The 19,939-nt window shown below is 42.6% G+C and overlaps 1 protein-coding gene across 1 annotated transcript in view; it reads right to left on the reverse strand.

Annotated features, from left to right (window-relative positions):
* The window catches only part of LOC126197817 (uncharacterized), a 195,936-nt gene extending 180,587 nt beyond the window's left edge, over nt 1-15,349 (reverse strand). Inside the window, exon 1 of the mRNA XM_049934671.1 lies at nt 15,205-15,349. Coding sequence (XP_049790628.1) covers nt 15,205-15,349 — 145 coding nt within the window. The remainder of the gene's footprint in view (nt 1-15,204) is intronic.
* Between the last annotated feature and the right edge of the window lie 4,590 nt (nt 15,350-19,939).

Here is a 19,939-nt window from a genome sequence, read left to right on the forward strand (position 1 = left end):
CATCTCTACACGATCGATTCAGGGCAGAGTCGACCAGTCAGTTATCCATCGTAATGCACTACAAAGATCTGCTGAAGTAATGTTTAGACGCTCCTGAATTGGCGTGGAAACATCTGGGCGGTTTTCTTTTCTGTACGATCCTGAGTTGGTTTATTTCTCCGATAGTTAGTAGCGGGAACAGGTACCGTATATTGACTGCCGAGTATTTTTCCAATTGCAAACTGTCCTAACCGACTATAAAAACGTCTAAAGGATGTGTCATAATTACTAGCGAAAACTAATAAGAGTGAAGGTATTAGGTAACAGAATGAAAAAGTTTGCAGTAAAGATGGGTGATATTTGAGAGTATTTAGTTATGAGCCGCCACCGACTTCGGTGTGAAATATTGACCTACTTAGAACAAATGTACTAGAAATGCAAACTTTTCAATTAAGCCCTCATCTTAATGGACTCAGTCCGCCCCGCTAGCTGAGTGGTCAGCGCGTGGTCTGTCACGCCAAGGGGTGCGGGTTCGATTTCCGCCTGGGTCGGAGATTTTCTCCCCTTACGAACTGGGTGTGGCGTTGTTCTCATTATCATTTCATCATCACCAGTGGAAGGCAACGGGAAACCACCACTGGAATCACTTCCCTAGACGCTCATGCGGTGGACTTCTGTGACGAGGCTTCCCCCGTGACAAGACCTGCCGTAAGACAGAACACAGTGTTTTTTTTTTTTAATGGACTCAGATTTTATCACTGGCCCATCGTCGGCGAAGGTAATAGATGAGTGATGGGGCATCGCTACATTTTGTCGTTGTAAAACGACATCTGAGGCGCATTATGGTCCATGATGGACACGTCGATCAGGGCCGGCACACTGACCTCTAAGATTATCGAACCTCTGGGTTTTTCTGTCTGTGGTCTTCTCACAATCCAAGTACACAAAGCTCCCGTCGATACAGCGATTATAGTCTTGTCAGGACGGAAGACTCCGTAGGAGTGCGGTCAGGTGATATCGAGGTACAGCCCCCTATCCATCTTGGACCATACCGTCCCATTGGATGTCGCCTTGCATCAGCACCATTCCTCAGCTAAAGGCCATAAGGCGAAATTTGAGCCCAGACAAACTTCCGTTTGATCGTAAAGTTTACGTTTCAAATGCATTTGTGCTAACTGGAACAATGTTTCATACTAAAGCCACTGACGGTTCATAACCATATATTTCCAATAACGTGGTCCATTTAAATTAATGTGACCACCTGTTGAAAAACTGAATAACTACCTTTTAAAGCACACACGTGCAGGAAGAGAGATAATGAGGCTCTGGAAGGCCTGGAGCCATGCTAACTGCAGTGCTGTGGCATGCTGCCCTAGGTTTCTCAGTTGAGAACCAATGGCGCGATCAAGGTGGTCTCACAGATTCTCGATTGGATTTAAATCCGGGGAGTCAGGTAGCCAGAGGAGTACGATAAACTTATCCTGGTGCTCTTCGAACCACACACGCACACTGCAGGCTGTGCGACACGTTCCATTGTCCTGCTGGAAGATGCCATCGTGCCAAGAAAAAAACAACTTGCATGTGGGGGTGGAATAGTTCCCGAGGATAGATAGATATTTGTGTTGATACAGTGCGCATTCCAGAATCAAGGCATCACCCAGCGAATGCCACGAAAGCATTCCCCAGACTATGACGCTCCCTCCTCCAGTATGGACACTTCTGACAAATGTTGCCGGGTGTTTGCTTTCAGACGTTTTACGCCGATGGATTATAAAATGTGATTCATCTGAAAAACCTACCTGTCGCCACTCAGACCATGAGAATGCTGCAAAGTCCCATACCAAGCATCATTCGCTGAACGGTCGTTCAGAAGACACTGTTGGTAGCCCCTTGCTTCATCTGGTTGGTCAGTTACTCAACAGTTTCTCGTCTATTGGCTCGTACACATCCCTGCATCCGACATTCACCCCTCTCATCTATGGTCTGTTGGATGCAACAGTTGCCTCGCTGCCGGATTTGGATAGCGCCATTTTGTCATGCACGGAATCCTTTAACAACGGCAGCATGCGAACAGTTTAAAAACTTATCCGTTTCTGAAATGCTTCCACCCTTGGTCCGAAATCCTATGATCACGCTCTTCTGAACGTCAAATGGTTCAAATGGCTCTGAGCACTATGGGACTTAACATCTGTGGTCATCAGTCCCCTAGAACTTAGAACTACTTAAACCTAACTAACCTAAGGACATCACACACATCCATGCCCGAGGCAGGATTCGAACCTGCGACCGTAGCAGTCATGCGGTTCCGGACTGAGCGCCTAGAACCGCGAGACCACCGCGGCCGGCTGTGAACGTCATATATCACTTTGTTTCCGCATTACGGTGATGGCTGCACTGTTTTACGCACCCACTGACATGTTTTATATTCCCCTCCACTGCTATTGCTGCCACCTACCGTCTGTGAGTGATTACTGCACGTTGACGTCGAACGTAGGCGGCTGCACATTTATGTGACTGAACCGTGCATCTTGCAAAAAGCTCGTTTACGGACCAATGTTTACTAGAACGTTTTTGTTTCTGTTGTCATATAATTTCAGTCGTTTCATTTCTCGCTATTAATTATGATACACACTGGATAACGTACTATCTGGAAAATCTGCTGTTAGGGTAAGACCCGTCCTTCTCCTCCTGTAGGAGTGGAGTGACCTATTATGAAGATTCTACGTGAAAATAATTGAAAATGAACCAACTGGTGCCGAAAACCTAGCCTGTGAGATTGCTGGACCGACTGAAAACACACCCGATGACATTTTACCCATAGTTGGGGATCGCAGTTGGAAGGGTGACATGTAATGGTCAACTATCCAACACCCAGAGCAATTTCAGCCAAAACTTGGTGCATGTACACTGTATGATCAAAAGTAACACGACATGTGTCATTGAACATTACATTCGGTGTCTCGACCCTTCATCTGTATGACGGCTTTTCAACGATGTGTCTACGTGTCTGAAGGAGCCGAAATGTTGAGAAGTTACTGATGTTGGATAGTGAGGTCTGGAGCGAAGCTGACGTTCTAACTCATCCCAAAGGTGTTTCATTGGGTTCAGATCGGGATTCTGGTATGGCCAGTTAATTTTAGGAATGTTATTGTTCAGACCATCAGACTTTCAGAAAAACATCATCCACACAGTTTCGAAGATAGCAAGAGCCGACAAGTGTGAGAATCATCGCACAATCTGCTTAACAGCTCATGCAAGCAATTTGCTGACGAGAATAATATACAGAAGAATGGAAAAGAAAATTGAAGATCTCTTAGCTGTCGATGAGTTTGGCTTAGGAGAGAGAGGCAGTTCTGACGTCGCGCTTGTACTGAAAGCAAAACTGAAGAAAAATCAAGACCTCTCATAGAATTAGTCGACCTAGAACAAGCGTTCGACAATGTGAAATGGTGCTAGATGTTCGAAATTCTGAGAAAAATAGTGGTAGGCTATAGGGAAAAACTGGTAATAGCAATATGTACAAGAACCAAGAGGGAACAATAAGAATGGAAGACCAAGAACGAAGTGCTCGGATTAAAAAGGGTGTAAGACAAAGATGTAGTCTTTCGTCCGTACTGTTCAATCTATACATCGAAGACTTAATGAAAGAAATAAAAGAAAGATTCAAGAATAGGATTAAAAGTTAGGATGAAAGGATATAATTGACAAGATTCACTGAAGACACTGCTATCCTGAGTGAAGGGTGAAGAACAATTACAGGACCCGTTGAATGGAATGAACAGTCTAATAGGTGCAGAACATGGATTGAGAGTAAATGGAAGAAAGACGCGAATAATTACCTGTAGCAGAATTGAGAACAGTGAGAAACTTAGCATCTGGAGCGGAGCTGACGTTCTAACTCATCCCAAAGGTGTTTCATTGGGTTCAGGTCGGGATTCTGGGCAGGCTAGTTCATTTCACGAAGTAGAAAAGTTAAAAAATTCTGCTGCCTAGGCAGGAAAACAACGCGTGATGGACGGAGCAAGGAGGCCATAAACAACAGACTAACGTTGGCAAAAAGGATTTTCCTGGCCAAGAGAGGTCTACTAGCACAAACATAGGTCTTAATTTGAGAAAGAAATTTCTGATATTGTGCGTTTGGAGTACAGCATTGTATAGTAGTGAAACATGAACTGTGGGAAAACCGGAACAGAAGAGAATCGAAGCATTTGAGATGTAATTCGACAGAATAATGTTGAAAATTAGGTGGACAGGTAAGGTAAAGAATGAGGATGTTCTCCGCAAAATCAGCGAGGAAAGGACTATATGGAAAACACTGATGCGAAGAGAAGTCGGTAACACCGAAACTGCAACAGGACGTAGTACATGTGTGGCTTAGAATCTGGAGAAAATATGCTGTGTTGCTAAGACGCCACCAACTTCGCAAAGAGTGGAGTAGTGGCAGTTGGTGGGGGGAGGAGATCAGATTTAAAGTAATCGCAAGCGCCCGATATTAGTGCCGAATCTCTTTTACTGTAATTATTTATTTAATCGATAGCCTGATTTGGAAGCACTCCCTGTGACATCTCAGTAGACGTTTAGTCGAATAGAACGAACAGAACTCTGTGAAACTTTCTAGGTTATCCGACGTATTTACCTTTAGAAAAGTCATTAATTTTGCTACACACATTTTATGAAGGATCGGAGTTTATAGACGACTGTTAACGGATTCGTGTGAAGGAAGTGACCGATAGCAAAGTGATCCGTAGTCGCGGGGATATGTGCTTGTTTGATAATAAGACTGTCCTCGAAAGTGGAAACACAAGGCCCCCAACCCTGTACAGACGGTTAGAACACATCTGACTCTTCTTCTTCGGTTATCAACCCACAGGTTGGTTGGCAGCAGCACGCCATTCCGTTCTTTTGTCAACTTTCTTCTTCATATCTGCATAGGTCTGGCACCCGATGTCATTTATTACTTGTTGAATGTAGCTTAATCTAGGTCGTCCTCGGCGAGTTCTTCCTTCAATGATTCCTTCTAATATTCTCTTAATGAAATTGTTATGCCGTAAAATGTGACCTATGAAGGTTATTCTTCTTTTCTGTATATTTCGCCAAAGAGATCTGTTTTCTTTCACTCTTCTGAGGACATCTTCGTTTGTAGCCTTGTCTCGCCAGCTGATTTTTTCCATTCTCCGGTAGCACCACATTTCGAATGCCTCTAATCTTCTCTTTTCTTCTTTTCCACTAGTCCAAGTTTCACATCCGTAAAGGGCTGTACTCCACACATAGGTTTTCATGACTCTCTTTCTTACGTCTAAACTAACATTTCTACTCGTCAGTAAGTTTCTTTTTCCATTGAATGCTATTTTGGCAAGTTGTATTCTGTTTTTAATGTCACTTTTGCTCCTTCCATCTGCTGTTATTTTGCTACCTAAGTAGTTAAATTCTGTAACCTGCCCTAGTTTCTCTCCCTTTATTGTTATTCGTATGGGTTCATTGTAGTTCAGGGCGCCACTCACCATCACTTTAGTCTTTTTCTTATTTATTTTCATTCCATACTGTTCTTTTAAGGTGTTTTCCATTTCATTGAGTGCGGCTTCTAAATCTTCTTTCCTTTCTGTAATTATGGCGATATCATCTGCATATCGCAACATATCTATTTTCATTCCGTTAAGTTTTATTCCTGACTGACCTCCAATAAAAAATTAAGATCTCGTTATGAATCCTCAGAGCGTGCTTTTCAAACGGGTGCCATTGTATTTATAGAAGACAGTGTAGTAAATTTACAGTGAGATGGCATGCTCGAGTATTCTATAATCTTCGAAAATACCGATCTGGATTCTTCGACGGACTAGAACAGATGCGTAGAGATCGTGTTCTCTGAGATGTCAGTTTGACAGCTTCGTGTAGGCCGTTGTTCAGCTGTCTTATGTTTCTAACACTGCCATACCTGTACATATGCTCCATTACTGGATTTGTTGTTGACAGTATTGTCTCATTTAGAAGCAGCTACAGCGTTCATTCAATTAACACTAGATGCAAAAACGACTTGCACCTGGATAGCGTTTCCTTAAGCATTTTACTGAAAGGTCTGCACTGTTCAGCAGGTTTCATTTTCAATAACTTTAAATGTGATCTCTTTAGATTAGGCTCCAATGTGATTTTTATTGACATCGACTGAAACTACAAGTTTACTGTCAATATTTATTTATTTCCCCCATGAACCATGGACCTTGCCGTTGGTGGGGAGGCTTGCGTGCCTCAGCGATACAGATAGCCGTACCGTAGGTGCAACCACAACGGAGTGGTATCTGTTGAGAGGCCAGACAAACGCGTGGTTCCTCAAGAGGGGCAGCAGCCTTTTCAGTAGTTGCAGGGGCAACAGTCTGGATGATTGACTGATCTGGCCTTGTAACATTAACCAAAACGGCCTTGCTGTTGTGGTACTGCGAACGGCTGAAAGCAAGGGGAAACTACAGCCGTAATTTTTCCTGAGGGCATGAAGCTTTACTGTATGGTTAAATGATGATGGCGTCCTCTTGGGTAAAATATTTCGGAGGTAAAATAGTCCCCCATTCGGATCTCCGGGCGGGGACTACTCAAGAGGACTTCGTTATCAGGAAAAAGAAAACTGGCGTTCTACGGATCGGAGCGTGGAATGTCAGATCCCTTAATCGGGCAGGTAGGTTAGAAAATTTAAAAAGGGAAATGGATAGGTTAAAGTTAGATATAGTGGGAATTAGTGAAGTTCGGTGGCAGGAGGAACAAGACTTTTGGTCAGGCGACTACAGGATTATAAATACAAAGTCAAATAGGGGTAATGCAGGAGTAGGTTTAATAATGAATAAAAAAAATAGGAATGCGGGTAACCTACTACAAACAGCATAGTGAACGCATTATTGTGGCCAAGATAGACACGAAGCCCACGCCTACTACAGTAGTGCAAGTTTATATGCCAACTAACTCTGCAGATGATGAAGAAATTGAAGAAATGTATGATGAAATAAAAGAAATTATTCAGGTACAGAAGGGAGACAAAAATTTAATAGTCATGGGTGACTGGAATTCAGTAGTAGGAAAAGGGAGAGAAGGAAACGTAGTAGGTGAATATGGATTGGGGGTAAGAAATGAAAGAGGAAGCCGCATGGTAGAATTCTGTGCAGAGCATAACTTAATCATAGCCAACACTTGGTTCAAGAATCATGAAAGAAGGTTGTATACATGGAAGAACCCTGGAGATACTAAAAGGTATCAGATAGATTATATAATGGTAAGACAGAGATTTAGGAACCAGGTTTTAAATTGTAAGACATTTCCAGGGGCAGATGTGGACTCTGACCACAATCTATTGGTTATGAACTGTAGATTAAAACTGAAGAAACTGCAAAAAGGTGGGAATTTAAGGAGATGGGACCTGGATAAACTGAAAAAACCAGACGTTGTACAGAGTTTCAGGGAGAGTGTAAGGGAACAAATGGCAGGAATGGGGGAAAGAAATACAGTAGAAGAAGAATGGGTAGCTTTGAGTGATGAAGTAGTGAAGGCAGCAGAGGATCAAGTAGGTAAAAAGACGAGGGCTAGAAGAAATCATTTGGTAACAGAAGAAATATTGAATTTAATTGATGAAAGGAGAAAATATAAAAATGCAGTAAATGAAGCAGGCAAAAAGGAATACAAACGTCTCAAAAATGAGATCGACAGGAAGTGCAAAATGGCTAAGCAGGGATGGCTAGAGGATAAATGTAAGGATGTAGAGGCTTATCTCACTAGGGGTAGGATAGATACTGCCTACAGGAAAACTGAAGAGACCTTTGGAGAAAAGAGAACCACTTGCATGAATATCAAGAGCTCAGATGGAAACCCAGTTCTAAGCAAAGAAGGGAAAGCAGAAAGGTGGAATGAGTATATAGAGGGTCTCTACAAGGACAATGTACTTGAGGACAATATTATGGAAATGGAAGAGGATGTAGATGAAGATGAAATGGGAGATATGATACTGCGTGAAGAGTTTGACAGAGCACTGAAAGACCTGAGTCGAAACAAGGCCTCGCAAGTAGACAACATTCCATTAGAACTACTGACGGCCTTGGGAGAGCCAGTCCTGACAAAACTCTACCATCTGGTGAGCAAGATGTATGAGACAGGGGGAAGATCAGTTTGGATTCCGTAGAAATATTGGAACACGTGAGGCAATACTGACCCTACGGCTTATCTTAGAAGCTAGATTAAGGAAAGGCAAACTTACGTTTCTAGCATTTGTAGATGTAGAGAAAGCTTTTGACAATGTTGACTGGAATACTCTCTTTCAAATTCTGAAGGTGGCAGGGGTAAAATATAGGGAGCGAAAGGCTATTTACAATTTGTATAGAAACCAAATGGTAGTTATAAGAGTTGAGGGGCATGAAAGGGAAGCAGTGGTTGGAAAGGGAGTGAGACAGGGTTGTAGCCTCTCTCCGATGTTATTCAAACTGTATATTGAGCAAGCAGTGAAGGAAACAAAAGAAAAATTCGGAGTAGGTATTAAAATCCATGGAGAAGAAATAAAAACTTTGAGGTTCACCGATGACATTGTAATTCTGTCAGAGACAGCAAAGGACTTGGAAGAGCAGTTGAACGGAATGGATGGTGTCTTGAAGGGAGGATATAAGATGAACATCAACAAAAGCAAAACGAGGATAATGGAATGTAGTCGAATTAAGTCGGGTGATGTTGAGGGTATTAGATTAGGAAATGAGACACTTAAAGTAGTAAAGGAGTTTTGCTATTTGGGGAGAAAAATAACTGATGATGGTCGAAGTAGAGAGGATATAAAATGTAGACTGGCAATGGGAAGGTAAGCATTTCTGAAGAAGATAAATTTGTTAACATCGAGTATTGATTTAAGTGTTAGGAAGTCGTTTCTGAAAGTATTTGTATGGAGTGTAGCCATGTATGGAAGTGATACATGGACGATAACTAGTTTAGACAAGAAGAGAATGGAAGCTTTCTAAATGTGGTGCTACAGAAGAATGCTGAAGATTAGATGGGTAGATCACATAACTAATGAGGACGTGCTGAATAGGATTGGGGAGAAGAGAAGTTTGTGGCACTACTTGACTAGAAGAAGGGATCTGTTGGTAGGACGTGTTCTGAGGCATCAAGGGATCACCAATTTAGTATTGGAGGGCAGCGTGGAGGGTAAAAATCGTAGAGGGAGACCGAGAGATGAATACACCAAGCAGATTCAGAAGGATGTAGGTTGCAGTAGTTACTGGGAGATGAAGAAGCTTGCACAGGGTAGAGTAGCATGGAGAGCTGCATCAAACCAGTCTCAGGACTGAAGACCACTACAACAACAATATGTTGTTCAGACGTTTAAACGTATGAATATCAAGTTCATTAATGTCAATTAATATGACATGTACGTTTTGTGTATGCGACTTCTGGGTAACCTCTGCACGAAACACTATTTTAGTCCATGGTCCACGGTTTTGCTGATCCTAAACGCCTAGTGAAAATAAATTGTGACTGGTAACAGTAAACTTATACTTTCATTTTCAGTAGGCTTCCACTACAAGTTGAAAGTTTTCTTATTCTGTACAGCTAGTCCTTGCATTTTTAAGTATTCTCTCTCAGAAATCAATTTTTCGTATTTTATTAATTCCTTAGGTTTATACATAAATTTTCTAGTAAGCGTTCTGTAAAGTAGATATTGACTCGTTCTGCAAGCAAACAGCTATCAGTCTTTTGGTCCCACGGAACATGATAAATACATAAATGAATTAAAGAATGCCAGTTGAATACTTTTATATTTGTCGCAATGTAAAGGGCGTGAAAAACGTTAACTGCAAACCCTCATTACTATCAGGTATGCTTTGCACAAACAGAAGTGCACAAATCTTGATGCAGAACCGCAAATCAGATCAAAGAGTCACTGATAACTTTAGAAAAAGAACGTTCCCGATTGTAAGCAAGCAGAGCGCGTTCCACCGACAAGTACACCTCATTCCACAAGATACTGTCTGTTACAAAACTGTTCACATGGAAGAGCGTTTCAGAATCTTGAACTTCAGACGTAATGATCTACAAGTGGGACTGTGGCATCAGATGTAACTGTTCCTTCTTTTAAACACTTGAAACTGAACAGAACTTGGAGGGATCGGCACCACGGGGACGTTTTACAAGGCGAAAATTACCATGTTCCAAACAAATGGACCATATTTTTAACTGGTTTATGCCATACTCTTCCTTCCATACTGATCCTTTCGGCTTCGTAGCCTAATTTTGTTGTCAGTTGTTAGCAATGGACCTTCAGCTATGGTACTTCAGCGTTGTCGCGACACAAATCGCAATAGAGCAACATCTTTAAATCAAGTGTTCAAGACATTCTCCAGAAAGTTTTGAAGAAAAGTATTTGCTATTTTTTCCCGTAAGCCTTGACTTCCGAAAAAAAAGAAAAAAGTGCATGTCTACTGTGATATTATGGTACAAATCGTTATTAACATTTCCGGTTGAAACTTCCTGGCAGATTAAAACTGTGTGCCGGACCGAAACTCGAACTCGGGACTTGCCTGCGAAAGGAAATGGTCCCGAGTTCGAGTCTCGGTCCGGCACACAGTTTTAATGTGCCAGAAAGTTTCATATCAGCGCACATTCCGCTGCAGAGTGAAAAACTCATCCTGGAACATTTCTGGTTTATGAGTGTACTACTTTTATTTTATTAATACGTTTTACAAACCATTTGTGTTATTTGTTTCATGTACGCCGGCAGAGACCTTGGGATAACGGGTGGCTAAAGTTTACGAGGCTTCAACATCACACGTCACCAGATACGAATAACATCTGGTCGACAGTCATCAACAGTATGAAGAAGCAGAAGTGACACCAAATCTCATGCGGCGATTGTCATGCGATAACATGAAAAATGAACCACTACTGTACATGATGTATGATTCTAAAATTGTACTTAGTCTCATTTTGAGTCTTACATTGTACAGACACTCATGCTTCCCATCTTCTTTTACGGCTGCGAAACATGGACAGTTAAGGCAAGAGACAAGCAGCGGATTAACGCATTTGAGCCTTGCAGCGCACAAAATGGACCGAAAGGAGAACTAATACATCCATTATTGAGCAACACAGTATCTCAAGGCGCCTTTCTTCTCGTGACAATCAAAAAGCTCCCAGTACTTTGGTCATATTGGGAGAAGAGATTGAGAAAAATCGAGGAAAAATCGAGAGTCGAGCGGAAGAACAGAAAGCAGGTGCATAGATCAAATCAGGATCTCTAGTCTACCTCTTCAGCAGAAGCCGAGAGGGCAACCATCCAAGATGGAGACGTTTTGTTCATGGAAGCACAAGCTCATGAGTGAACACGACTTATGATGATTGTACTGATATATGTTTCTCGGCTTTTAATAGTTGACATTCCATAGCACTTTATTATGAGGCCAAGTGCATGCACAGAACACAACATATAAATAGTGTTCACGTGTTTTTATTGAAAACAGATCTACTGATTTATGAGTGTCATTTAATTCCCATGCCTGAAAAGAGTATTATTTGCTATAATTAATGGAGAAACAATATTTGCTTGAATATTGCAACTGCAACTTTATTTAACTGAAAGTTATTATAAATGCAACATACATCCCTGACCAAAATTATTACGACGAATTACGGTAACCAAACTAAAAAAATGGTTCAAATGGCTCTGAGCACTATGGGACTCAACTGCTGAGGTCATTAGTCCCCTAGAACTTAGAACTAGTTAAACCTAACTAACCTAAGGACATCACAAACATCCATGCCCGAGGCAGGATTCGAACCTGCGACCGTAGCGGTCTCGCGGTTCCAGACTGTAGCGCCTTTAACCGCACGGCCATTTCGGCCGGCCACCAAACTAAAGCACTGAGTGTATTTATCAGAGGAAAAGCTATTACCAAGCCTTACGAACTGATGAAAAGTGTACATTACAGTAGACTAAATTACTCTGACTAAAATTTGACAAGAAAATTTTGTTTCTAGTGAAGCTATTAAAACAGATCGGTCAAAGAAAACCATCATAACGACCGGGAGACCGGAGTGCTGACCACACGTCCCTCCTATCCGCATCCTCAGTTGAGGATGACACGGCGGTCGGATGGTCCCGATGGGCCACTTGTGGCCTGCAGACGGAGTGCTTTTTTTATTAAGACAGAGATTAACACTTCACTGATAGTCTTGAATGGTCTTGAATGTCTGGCTCAGATATTATCGCTGATTGTTAGGATAGCGGCGATAAACAGTACAGATTAAGATGACTACTGATAGTTCTACTCAAAAGTTTCTTCCTTCCTACAGCGCTAAGTACGTTCGAATGAGCGTATAGTTATAGAATACTGAAAACAACTGAATTCCTCCGTTTGACACAACAATTCATGGGACGAGTAATCTGATTCGCCGTTAAAGTGTATTGTCGACATCCGACGTTCTTTGTAGCTTTGTATAGGAGTCCACCTTTCGCCTTTAAGACGGCTTAAACACTGCCGGAGACACTTTCAGCGAGGTGTCTGCTATCTCTGGAGCAATGGCAGCACATTCTTCTCAAGAGCCGAAACCAGAGAAGGCACTCACGTTGGACTCTGGTATCTGGAGCATTAGACGTTCTAACTCATCCCAATGGTGCTGCATTGGGTTCACGCCGGAACTATGGGTAGAATAGTACTTGTCAGGAATGTTATTATCCACAAACTACTGCCTCACAGATACTGTTTTATGACAGAGTGCGTTGTCATGCTGATACAATCACAATGTTTGAACTGTTCCTCTATTGTACACAATACACAATATTGTAAAATGTGTTCATATTCTTCCGCACTTACCATTTTCTTAAGCGCAATAAAGGTAGCAAATCATAGGCACGAAGTACACTCTCATACCGTAACACAACGTCCTCTGCTTCACTGTTGGCACTACAGATTTTGGAAGGTAAAGTTCTCCTGACATTCGCCATATCCGACCACTTCCATCGGTTTGCCAGAGGAGATAGCGTGATCCGTCGTTCCGAACCACTCATTTCCAATCACCCACTGACCGGTGACGTCGCTCTTTACACGACATGAAACGTCGCTTAGCGTCGACTACAAAAGTGTGTGTGGCTTATGAGGGACTGTTCCACCATTGTTGTACGCTCTTTTTAACTACCTTCCCAGGATTATTGTCCTAACTGTACGGTTGGTAACACTTTGGAACTCACGAGTGCCTCCTTCCGCTGATTTGCATGCGATTTTTTTGAATCACCTTCCGTCAGTACATGAAGTCTAAATGCTATCAATTTATCTGTGGTAGTTCCTTCGCAATTTCCACTTCATAATCACATCACCCACAGTCGCCTATGCCGGCTTTAGAAAGGTTAAAATGTCGCAGTCACATCTGGTATTCGGGTGACATCCTATCCACAGTGCACTTTGAAAATCACTGAGCTCTCCGGATTAGGACTGCTGATAAATCGACGGGAAAAGTATCGACGTACAGGGCTATAAAAATATCGGCTGCACATTGTAAATATACTGCCGATTTTAAAGCTGTACATTTAAGTCTTGATTTATTATTAGACACTCTGTACCTCAACAAGCTAGAAGCCTGCTTGTGCCCCTTAGAGCAAGAACTGAAAGGAAAACGATGCATGTTCACGTTTGGCGGTGATAACAATGGCAACTGCAGTAAGTGGCACAATAAAAGTTGTCCGATAGGTCCGTCGTCCAGTGTTGTCACATATCGAATTTGCCCGCAACACTTCATGTCGACTTCCCTGTTCTTTCATGTGTGCCAACGCCAGCGACTTAGCAGTTGCAGTGTCAAAATTATGTGGTGAAGTTAAACGCTGCAGTTTCTGTTGCTAGTGCCGAATGTCGATTGCATCGGCATTTCTCCTCACACGTCTTCGTCCACCGCTAAGACTAATCTTGTCTTTAAGATTTTTGTTCATCATTTTCAGCAATTGGTGGCCGAGCGGTTCTAGGCGCTACAGTCTGGAACCGCGCGACGCTACGGTCGCAGGTTCGAATCCTGCCTCGGGCATGGATGTGTTTGATGTCCTTAGGTCAGTTAGGTTTAAGTAGTTCTAAGTTCTATGGGACTGAAGACCTCAGAAGTTAAGTCCCATAGTGCTCAGAGCCATTTGAACCATTTTTCAGCAATTATGTTTTTGAAGAATGCCGATGTAAAGAAATAGCACACTAGTTGCGTTAAAAATAGTTTTTTACGAAACTGGCATGTTATTTCTTCACTTCGGACATGTCGTTTTCCATTCACATAGCCACCTCTCAGTGCAATCGGACAACTTCTACTGTGCCACACAGTCAGAGAGAAAGACTGGACAAGATGACAAGATGATAGTCCAGAAAGTAGTATGACTCCTTCAGACAGTGAAAGTTAAATTTATGTCTATTATAATTTCAAATATTTACCGAAACTTGCGAAAAAATATAAAATAAACATATGGTCACCCAGTTTTGTCTTTTCGATATTCGATATATTGCTCACATAAATATCGTCGTTATATATCGATACATTTTTGGAAAGATTTCGATGTATGAAGTTTCATCAACGGATCTATTCCTGACCGGGCTATCCGCTATTTCTGCTTCTCTACTGACAACACGGTATTCACCGCCTCCTTGTGGACTGGAGGGTGTCGCTCTCGTGACGTCTGGTGGTGAGTTCCGCATTACATATAGGTGCCTGAATACTTCTGGTCAGGTTATGAGAGAAAGAGAGAGAGAGAGAGGAGAAGGAGGGAGGTTGATGTTACCTTGAAGAGAAAAAAGAAAGGATATCACTGTCTTGATAACATTCTCAGTTTTATTGCAAATATTCTCATTCATAGAATTTTGCAATGAAACATACATTACAGAAGCAAAACCGGGGGTTCCACAATAAAAGTGGACCTCAAAAACGATTTCATTTATCAAAAAGATTAAACGCTGCCTTGGAGGATTTTCAAATAGAAATGAGTACTCAAACAGAAATGCGCGGGCCTGAAAGCCGAGAAGTCGCGGGATCAAATCTCGGTCAGGCCAGGGAACTTTTCAGTCTACGTTTAATCTCTCCTCTTCACCTCTTAAAGAATGCGAGGAGTCACCAGGAACGGCACGTCGTTCGGATTCCTCGTTAAACTGTAAGCCTTATTTCTCCATAACCGGGGTAAATTAGTAACACACAAGTCGCGCCGAAGTGTCGTCCTGCTGAAAAACTTGAACCCGGCCACTGAACCACACAAACTAATTACTTTGTTGCGACACTCGCGTAACGTGTTCCGCTGGATGGAGCCCTGCACTTTTATCCAGGCGAGCTTGCGCCGTCGTAGCACGGAAGGCACAGCGCCGCACCTGTCAGGCGGCGAGTACTCACCCATGAGCGCGGCCATGTCCAGCGTCGCGTCGAGTCGCGTGGTGTCCGGCGGTCGACTAGGGGGCCGAGCGCGCCGCCACACTTTATGTCCTCGGGCTGCGACGCCAGGCGCCCCGACGTGCCAGCAGCCAGCGGCCAGCGGCGCCCCTCCACCGTCCCTGCCAGGCGCCTTTGAAGGTTCCGCGCTCTCGCTTGGCTCCCGTGCTCATAACACTGTCCAACTCACGTCCCTGCTGGCTCGAAGAAGCCTCAACGTTGCACTAGCGAAAAATCTAAAATGAACGCCCTAACTCTGTCCGTACAAAGCTCTAAAGGCCTAATGGGACCGATCGACCGCCGTGTCATCTTTAGCCGACAGGCGTCACTTGATACGAATATGGAGGGGCGTGTGGTCAGCACACCCCTCTCCTGGCCGTTGTCAGTTTTCGTGACCAGAGCCGCTACTTTTGAGTCAAGTAGCTCCTCAATTGGCCTCACAAAGGCTGAGTGCACCCTGCCCGCCAACAGCGCTCGGCAGACACGGACGGTCATTCGTCCAAGTGCTAGCAAAGCACGACAATGCTTAACTTTGGTGATCTGACGACAACCGTTGTTACCACTGCGGTAAGGCCGTTGGCGAACACCCTACGCAATTGTCTTAATTTTTGTTTGCCCGACCAACCTTCTGACAGGTTTCATGCAATTCTCAAGGACTTCTCCTCCTGAGCCACCCGGTTCACCTCAAAGCACAAGGGTAGGCATAAAATTTTAATTCAGCAGCATCAGACACAACATCCCTCACATGCTATGGACAGAGACCCAGCGTGGGCTGTAATCAATGTACCAGGATACAGATTAGCTGGCTGTTTTACAGGGTGTTCCTTGCTTGGTGGAGTAGTTGCTATGTACGTAAAAAGCAGTATTCCATTTGAGTCCATAGACGTATCACGGGACTGCATTGAACAGATATATGAATGTTGTGCAGGGGCAGTTGAATGTAGTGAAAATAAACTTCTAATTGTTGTTATACAGGGTGTCCCAGCTATCTTGTCCACCCAAAATATCTCTGGAACAATAACAGCTATTGGAAAACGACTTTCACCGGTATCAATGTAGGGCTGGGGCCCATGAATGTACATATTTTGAAACATTCTAAAACGAAAGCATATGTGTTTTTTAACACAAACTTATGTTTTTTTAAATGGACCTCCTAAATTTTTTCTTCAGCAATCCATAGCATGACAAAGCACATACACAATGGCGTTGATTGCATCGCAATATTCCCATTACATCCCGAGATATTGAGACGCGAATTTGACGCTTGAAACACCCGACATGCGCTGCTAGCGCACGTCCTGAGGCTCAGGCGTGAACCCCATGCTGCCCGTAATCGCGATGTGATTGACAAGTGGGAAGTGTACCTCTTGATAAGTATGGAGGTGTGATTACGCATGTCAATCACATCGCGATTACGGGCAGCATGGGGTTCACGCCTGAGCCTCAGGACGTGCGCTAGCAGCGCATGTCGGGTGTTTCAAGCGTCAAATTCGCGTCTCAATATCTCGGGATGTAATGGGAATATTGCGATGCAATCAACGCCATTGTGTATGTGCTTTGTCATGCTATGGATTGCTGAAGAAAAAATATAGGAGGTCCATTTAAAAAAACATAAGTTTGTGTTAAAAAACACATATGCTTTCGTTTTAGAATGTTTCAAAATATGTACATTCATGGGCCCCAGCCCTACATTGATACCGGTGAAAGTCGTTTTCCAATAGCTGTTATTGTTCCAGAGATATTTTGGGTGGACAAGATAGCTGGGACACCCTGTATATAGGTCCCCAAACTCTGACTTCAGAGCATTTCTGCTCAAGGTAGAGAGGGTTCTTGATTCACTTTGTGGGAGGAACCAGAAATTAGTTATATGTGGTGACTTCTACATAAATTTTGTACATGATCGTTCAAGAAAAAGGATGTTGGTAGATTTCCTACATTCATATGACCTGAGGCAGACGGCGTATTTTCCAACTAGGGTTCAGGGGAACATGGATGATAAATACAATGCGTCCCTTAACACAGTTCTCATGCTCTTTGAGAGTTGCTTCGCTTTGGAACGTACTAAACGGGGTACTAGCAGTAACAGGCATCCCGGGTGGATGACTAGTGGGATAAGGATATCATGTAGAACAAAGCGGGAATTATATCAAAATGTTAGAAGTAGTCACAATCAGGCTACAGTAGTCCATTACAAACAGTACTGTAAGGTGCTTAAAAATGTTATTACGAAGAGTATGTGGTATGCAGATAGAACAGCTAATTCGCAGTATAAAATTAAAACCATATGGTCAGTTGTGAAGGAAGTGTCTGGTCAGCAGCACAAGGTCGACGATATAAAGTCAGTTCGTAGTAAAAATATTGCTGTTACTGATAAGTCAGATATATGTACAGCATTTAACCAATCATTTTCTGAGCATTGCTGGTGAATTAAATAAAAATTTAGTTTTACAGGGAATCATATAACTTCCGTGGCAAATGCCTTTCCGAGATTGATGTCTGAAATACTCCTCTATGATACAGACAAGGGTGAGATTAAGTCAATAATTAAATCATTGAAGACTAAGGACTCTCATGGATATGATGGAGTGCCTAACAGAATATTACAGTACTGTGTTCCACATGTTAGCCATGTATTTAGTGATATTTGTAATTTTCCGATTAGGAATGGTCAGTTTCCTGAACGATTAAAGTACTTACAAGGGAACCTCCCCATCGTACCCCCCTCAGATTTAGTTATAAGGTGGCACAGTGGATAGGCCTTGAAAAACTGAACACAGATAAATGGAGAAAACAGGAAGAAGTTGTATGGAACTATGAAAAAAATAAGCAAAATATACAAACTGAGTAGTCCATGAGAAGATAGGCAACATCAAGGAGGTGATGCGATCACTTTTTTGGGAGTGATTATCACATCGACAAGAAAACCTAAGTCGGGCAAGGTAGAAGAATCTTTTTACCCATTCGCCAAGTGTACAAGTTAGGTGGGTCGACAACATATTCCTGTCATGTGACGCACATGCCGTCACCAGTATCGTATAGAATATATCAGACGTGTTTTCCTGTGCAGGAATCGGTTGACCTATGACCTTGCGATCAAATGTTTTCGGTTCCCGTTGGAGAGGCACGTCCTTTCGTCTACTAATCGCACGGTTTTGCGGCGCGGTCGCAAAACACAGACACTAAACGTATTACAGTGAACAGAGACGTCAATGAACGAACGGACAGATCATAACTTTGCGAAAATAAAGAAAGTAAAATTTTCACGCGAGGGAAGACTTGAACCAAGGACCTCTCATTCTGCAGCTGTTCACGCTAACCACGGGACCACGGCACTCCTGATCTAACATTGTCCTTGTATTGCTTATGTTTTACATGGACTACTCAGTTTGTATATTTTGCTTTTTTTTAATAGTTACACACAACTTCTTCCTGCTTTCTCGATTGATCTGTGTTCAGTTTTTCAAGGCCTATCCACTGTGCCAACTTATAACTAAATCTGGGGGGGGGGGGGGGGGGGTTCGATGGGGAGGTTCCCTTGTTAGTAGTAAAGCCGCTTTACAAAAAGGGACAAAAGGATAATGTAGACAGTTTTAGACCTATTTCTAAGCCACCAGTGTTGGCTAGAGTTATTGAAAAGGCTGTGTATGTAAGGGTAATTGAGCATTCTGTATCGCACGATTTGCTATCAAATGTACATATCGGCATTAGAACTCGTTTAACAACTGAAAATGCTATATTCTCTTTTCTCTGTGAGGTACTGGATGGGTTAAACAAAAGGTTTCGAACGCTAGGCATATTTTTTGATTTAACTAACGCGTTTGATTGTGTTGATCACAAAATATTGCTGTGCGGCTGGTCCCGGCGGAGGTTTGAGTCCTCCCTCGGGCATGGGTGTGCGTGTTTGTCCTTAGGATAATTTAGGTTAAGTAGTGTGTAAGCTTAGGGACTGATGACCTTAGCAGTCAAGTCCCATAAGATTTCACACACATTTGAACATTTGAACAAAATATTGTTCCAAAAGTCGGATCATTACAGAATATGGGGAGTAACTCGCAATTGGTTCATCTCTTACTTTAGCAACAGACAGCAAAAGGTCAATATTCACAGTGTTGATAATGGCTGTGATGTGAGATCTGAGTGGGGTACTGTCAAGTGGAGGGGGGCCCCAGGGATCAGTGTTGGGGCCACTCCTGTTCCTTATTTATATAAATGATATGCCCTCTAGTATTACGGGTAACTCTAAAATATTTCTGTTTGCTGATGCCATTAGGTTGGTAGTAAAGAACGTTGTGCGCAACACTGTACTGGTTTCAAATAGTGCAGTTCATTACCTAAGTTCATGGCTTGTAGGAAATAAACTAACGCTAAATTTTATTTTATTTTTTTATTTATTGTTCCGTGGGACCACATTTAGGAGAAGTCTCCATGGTCATGGAACGAGTCAATACATGAAATTATAACACAATTGTAGAAACAGAATGAAATGAAATATAAGAAACATATTCAGGCGACAAGTCGTTAGTTTAAATAAAGAAAATCAAGAATGTAACACTGGAATTTGCTTAATTTT

This window comes from Schistocerca nitens, chromosome 1 (genome assembly GCF_023898315.1).
Source record: "Schistocerca nitens isolate TAMUIC-IGC-003100 chromosome 1, iqSchNite1.1, whole genome shotgun sequence".
NCBI lineage: Eukaryota > Metazoa > Arthropoda > Insecta > Orthoptera > Acrididae > Schistocerca > Schistocerca nitens.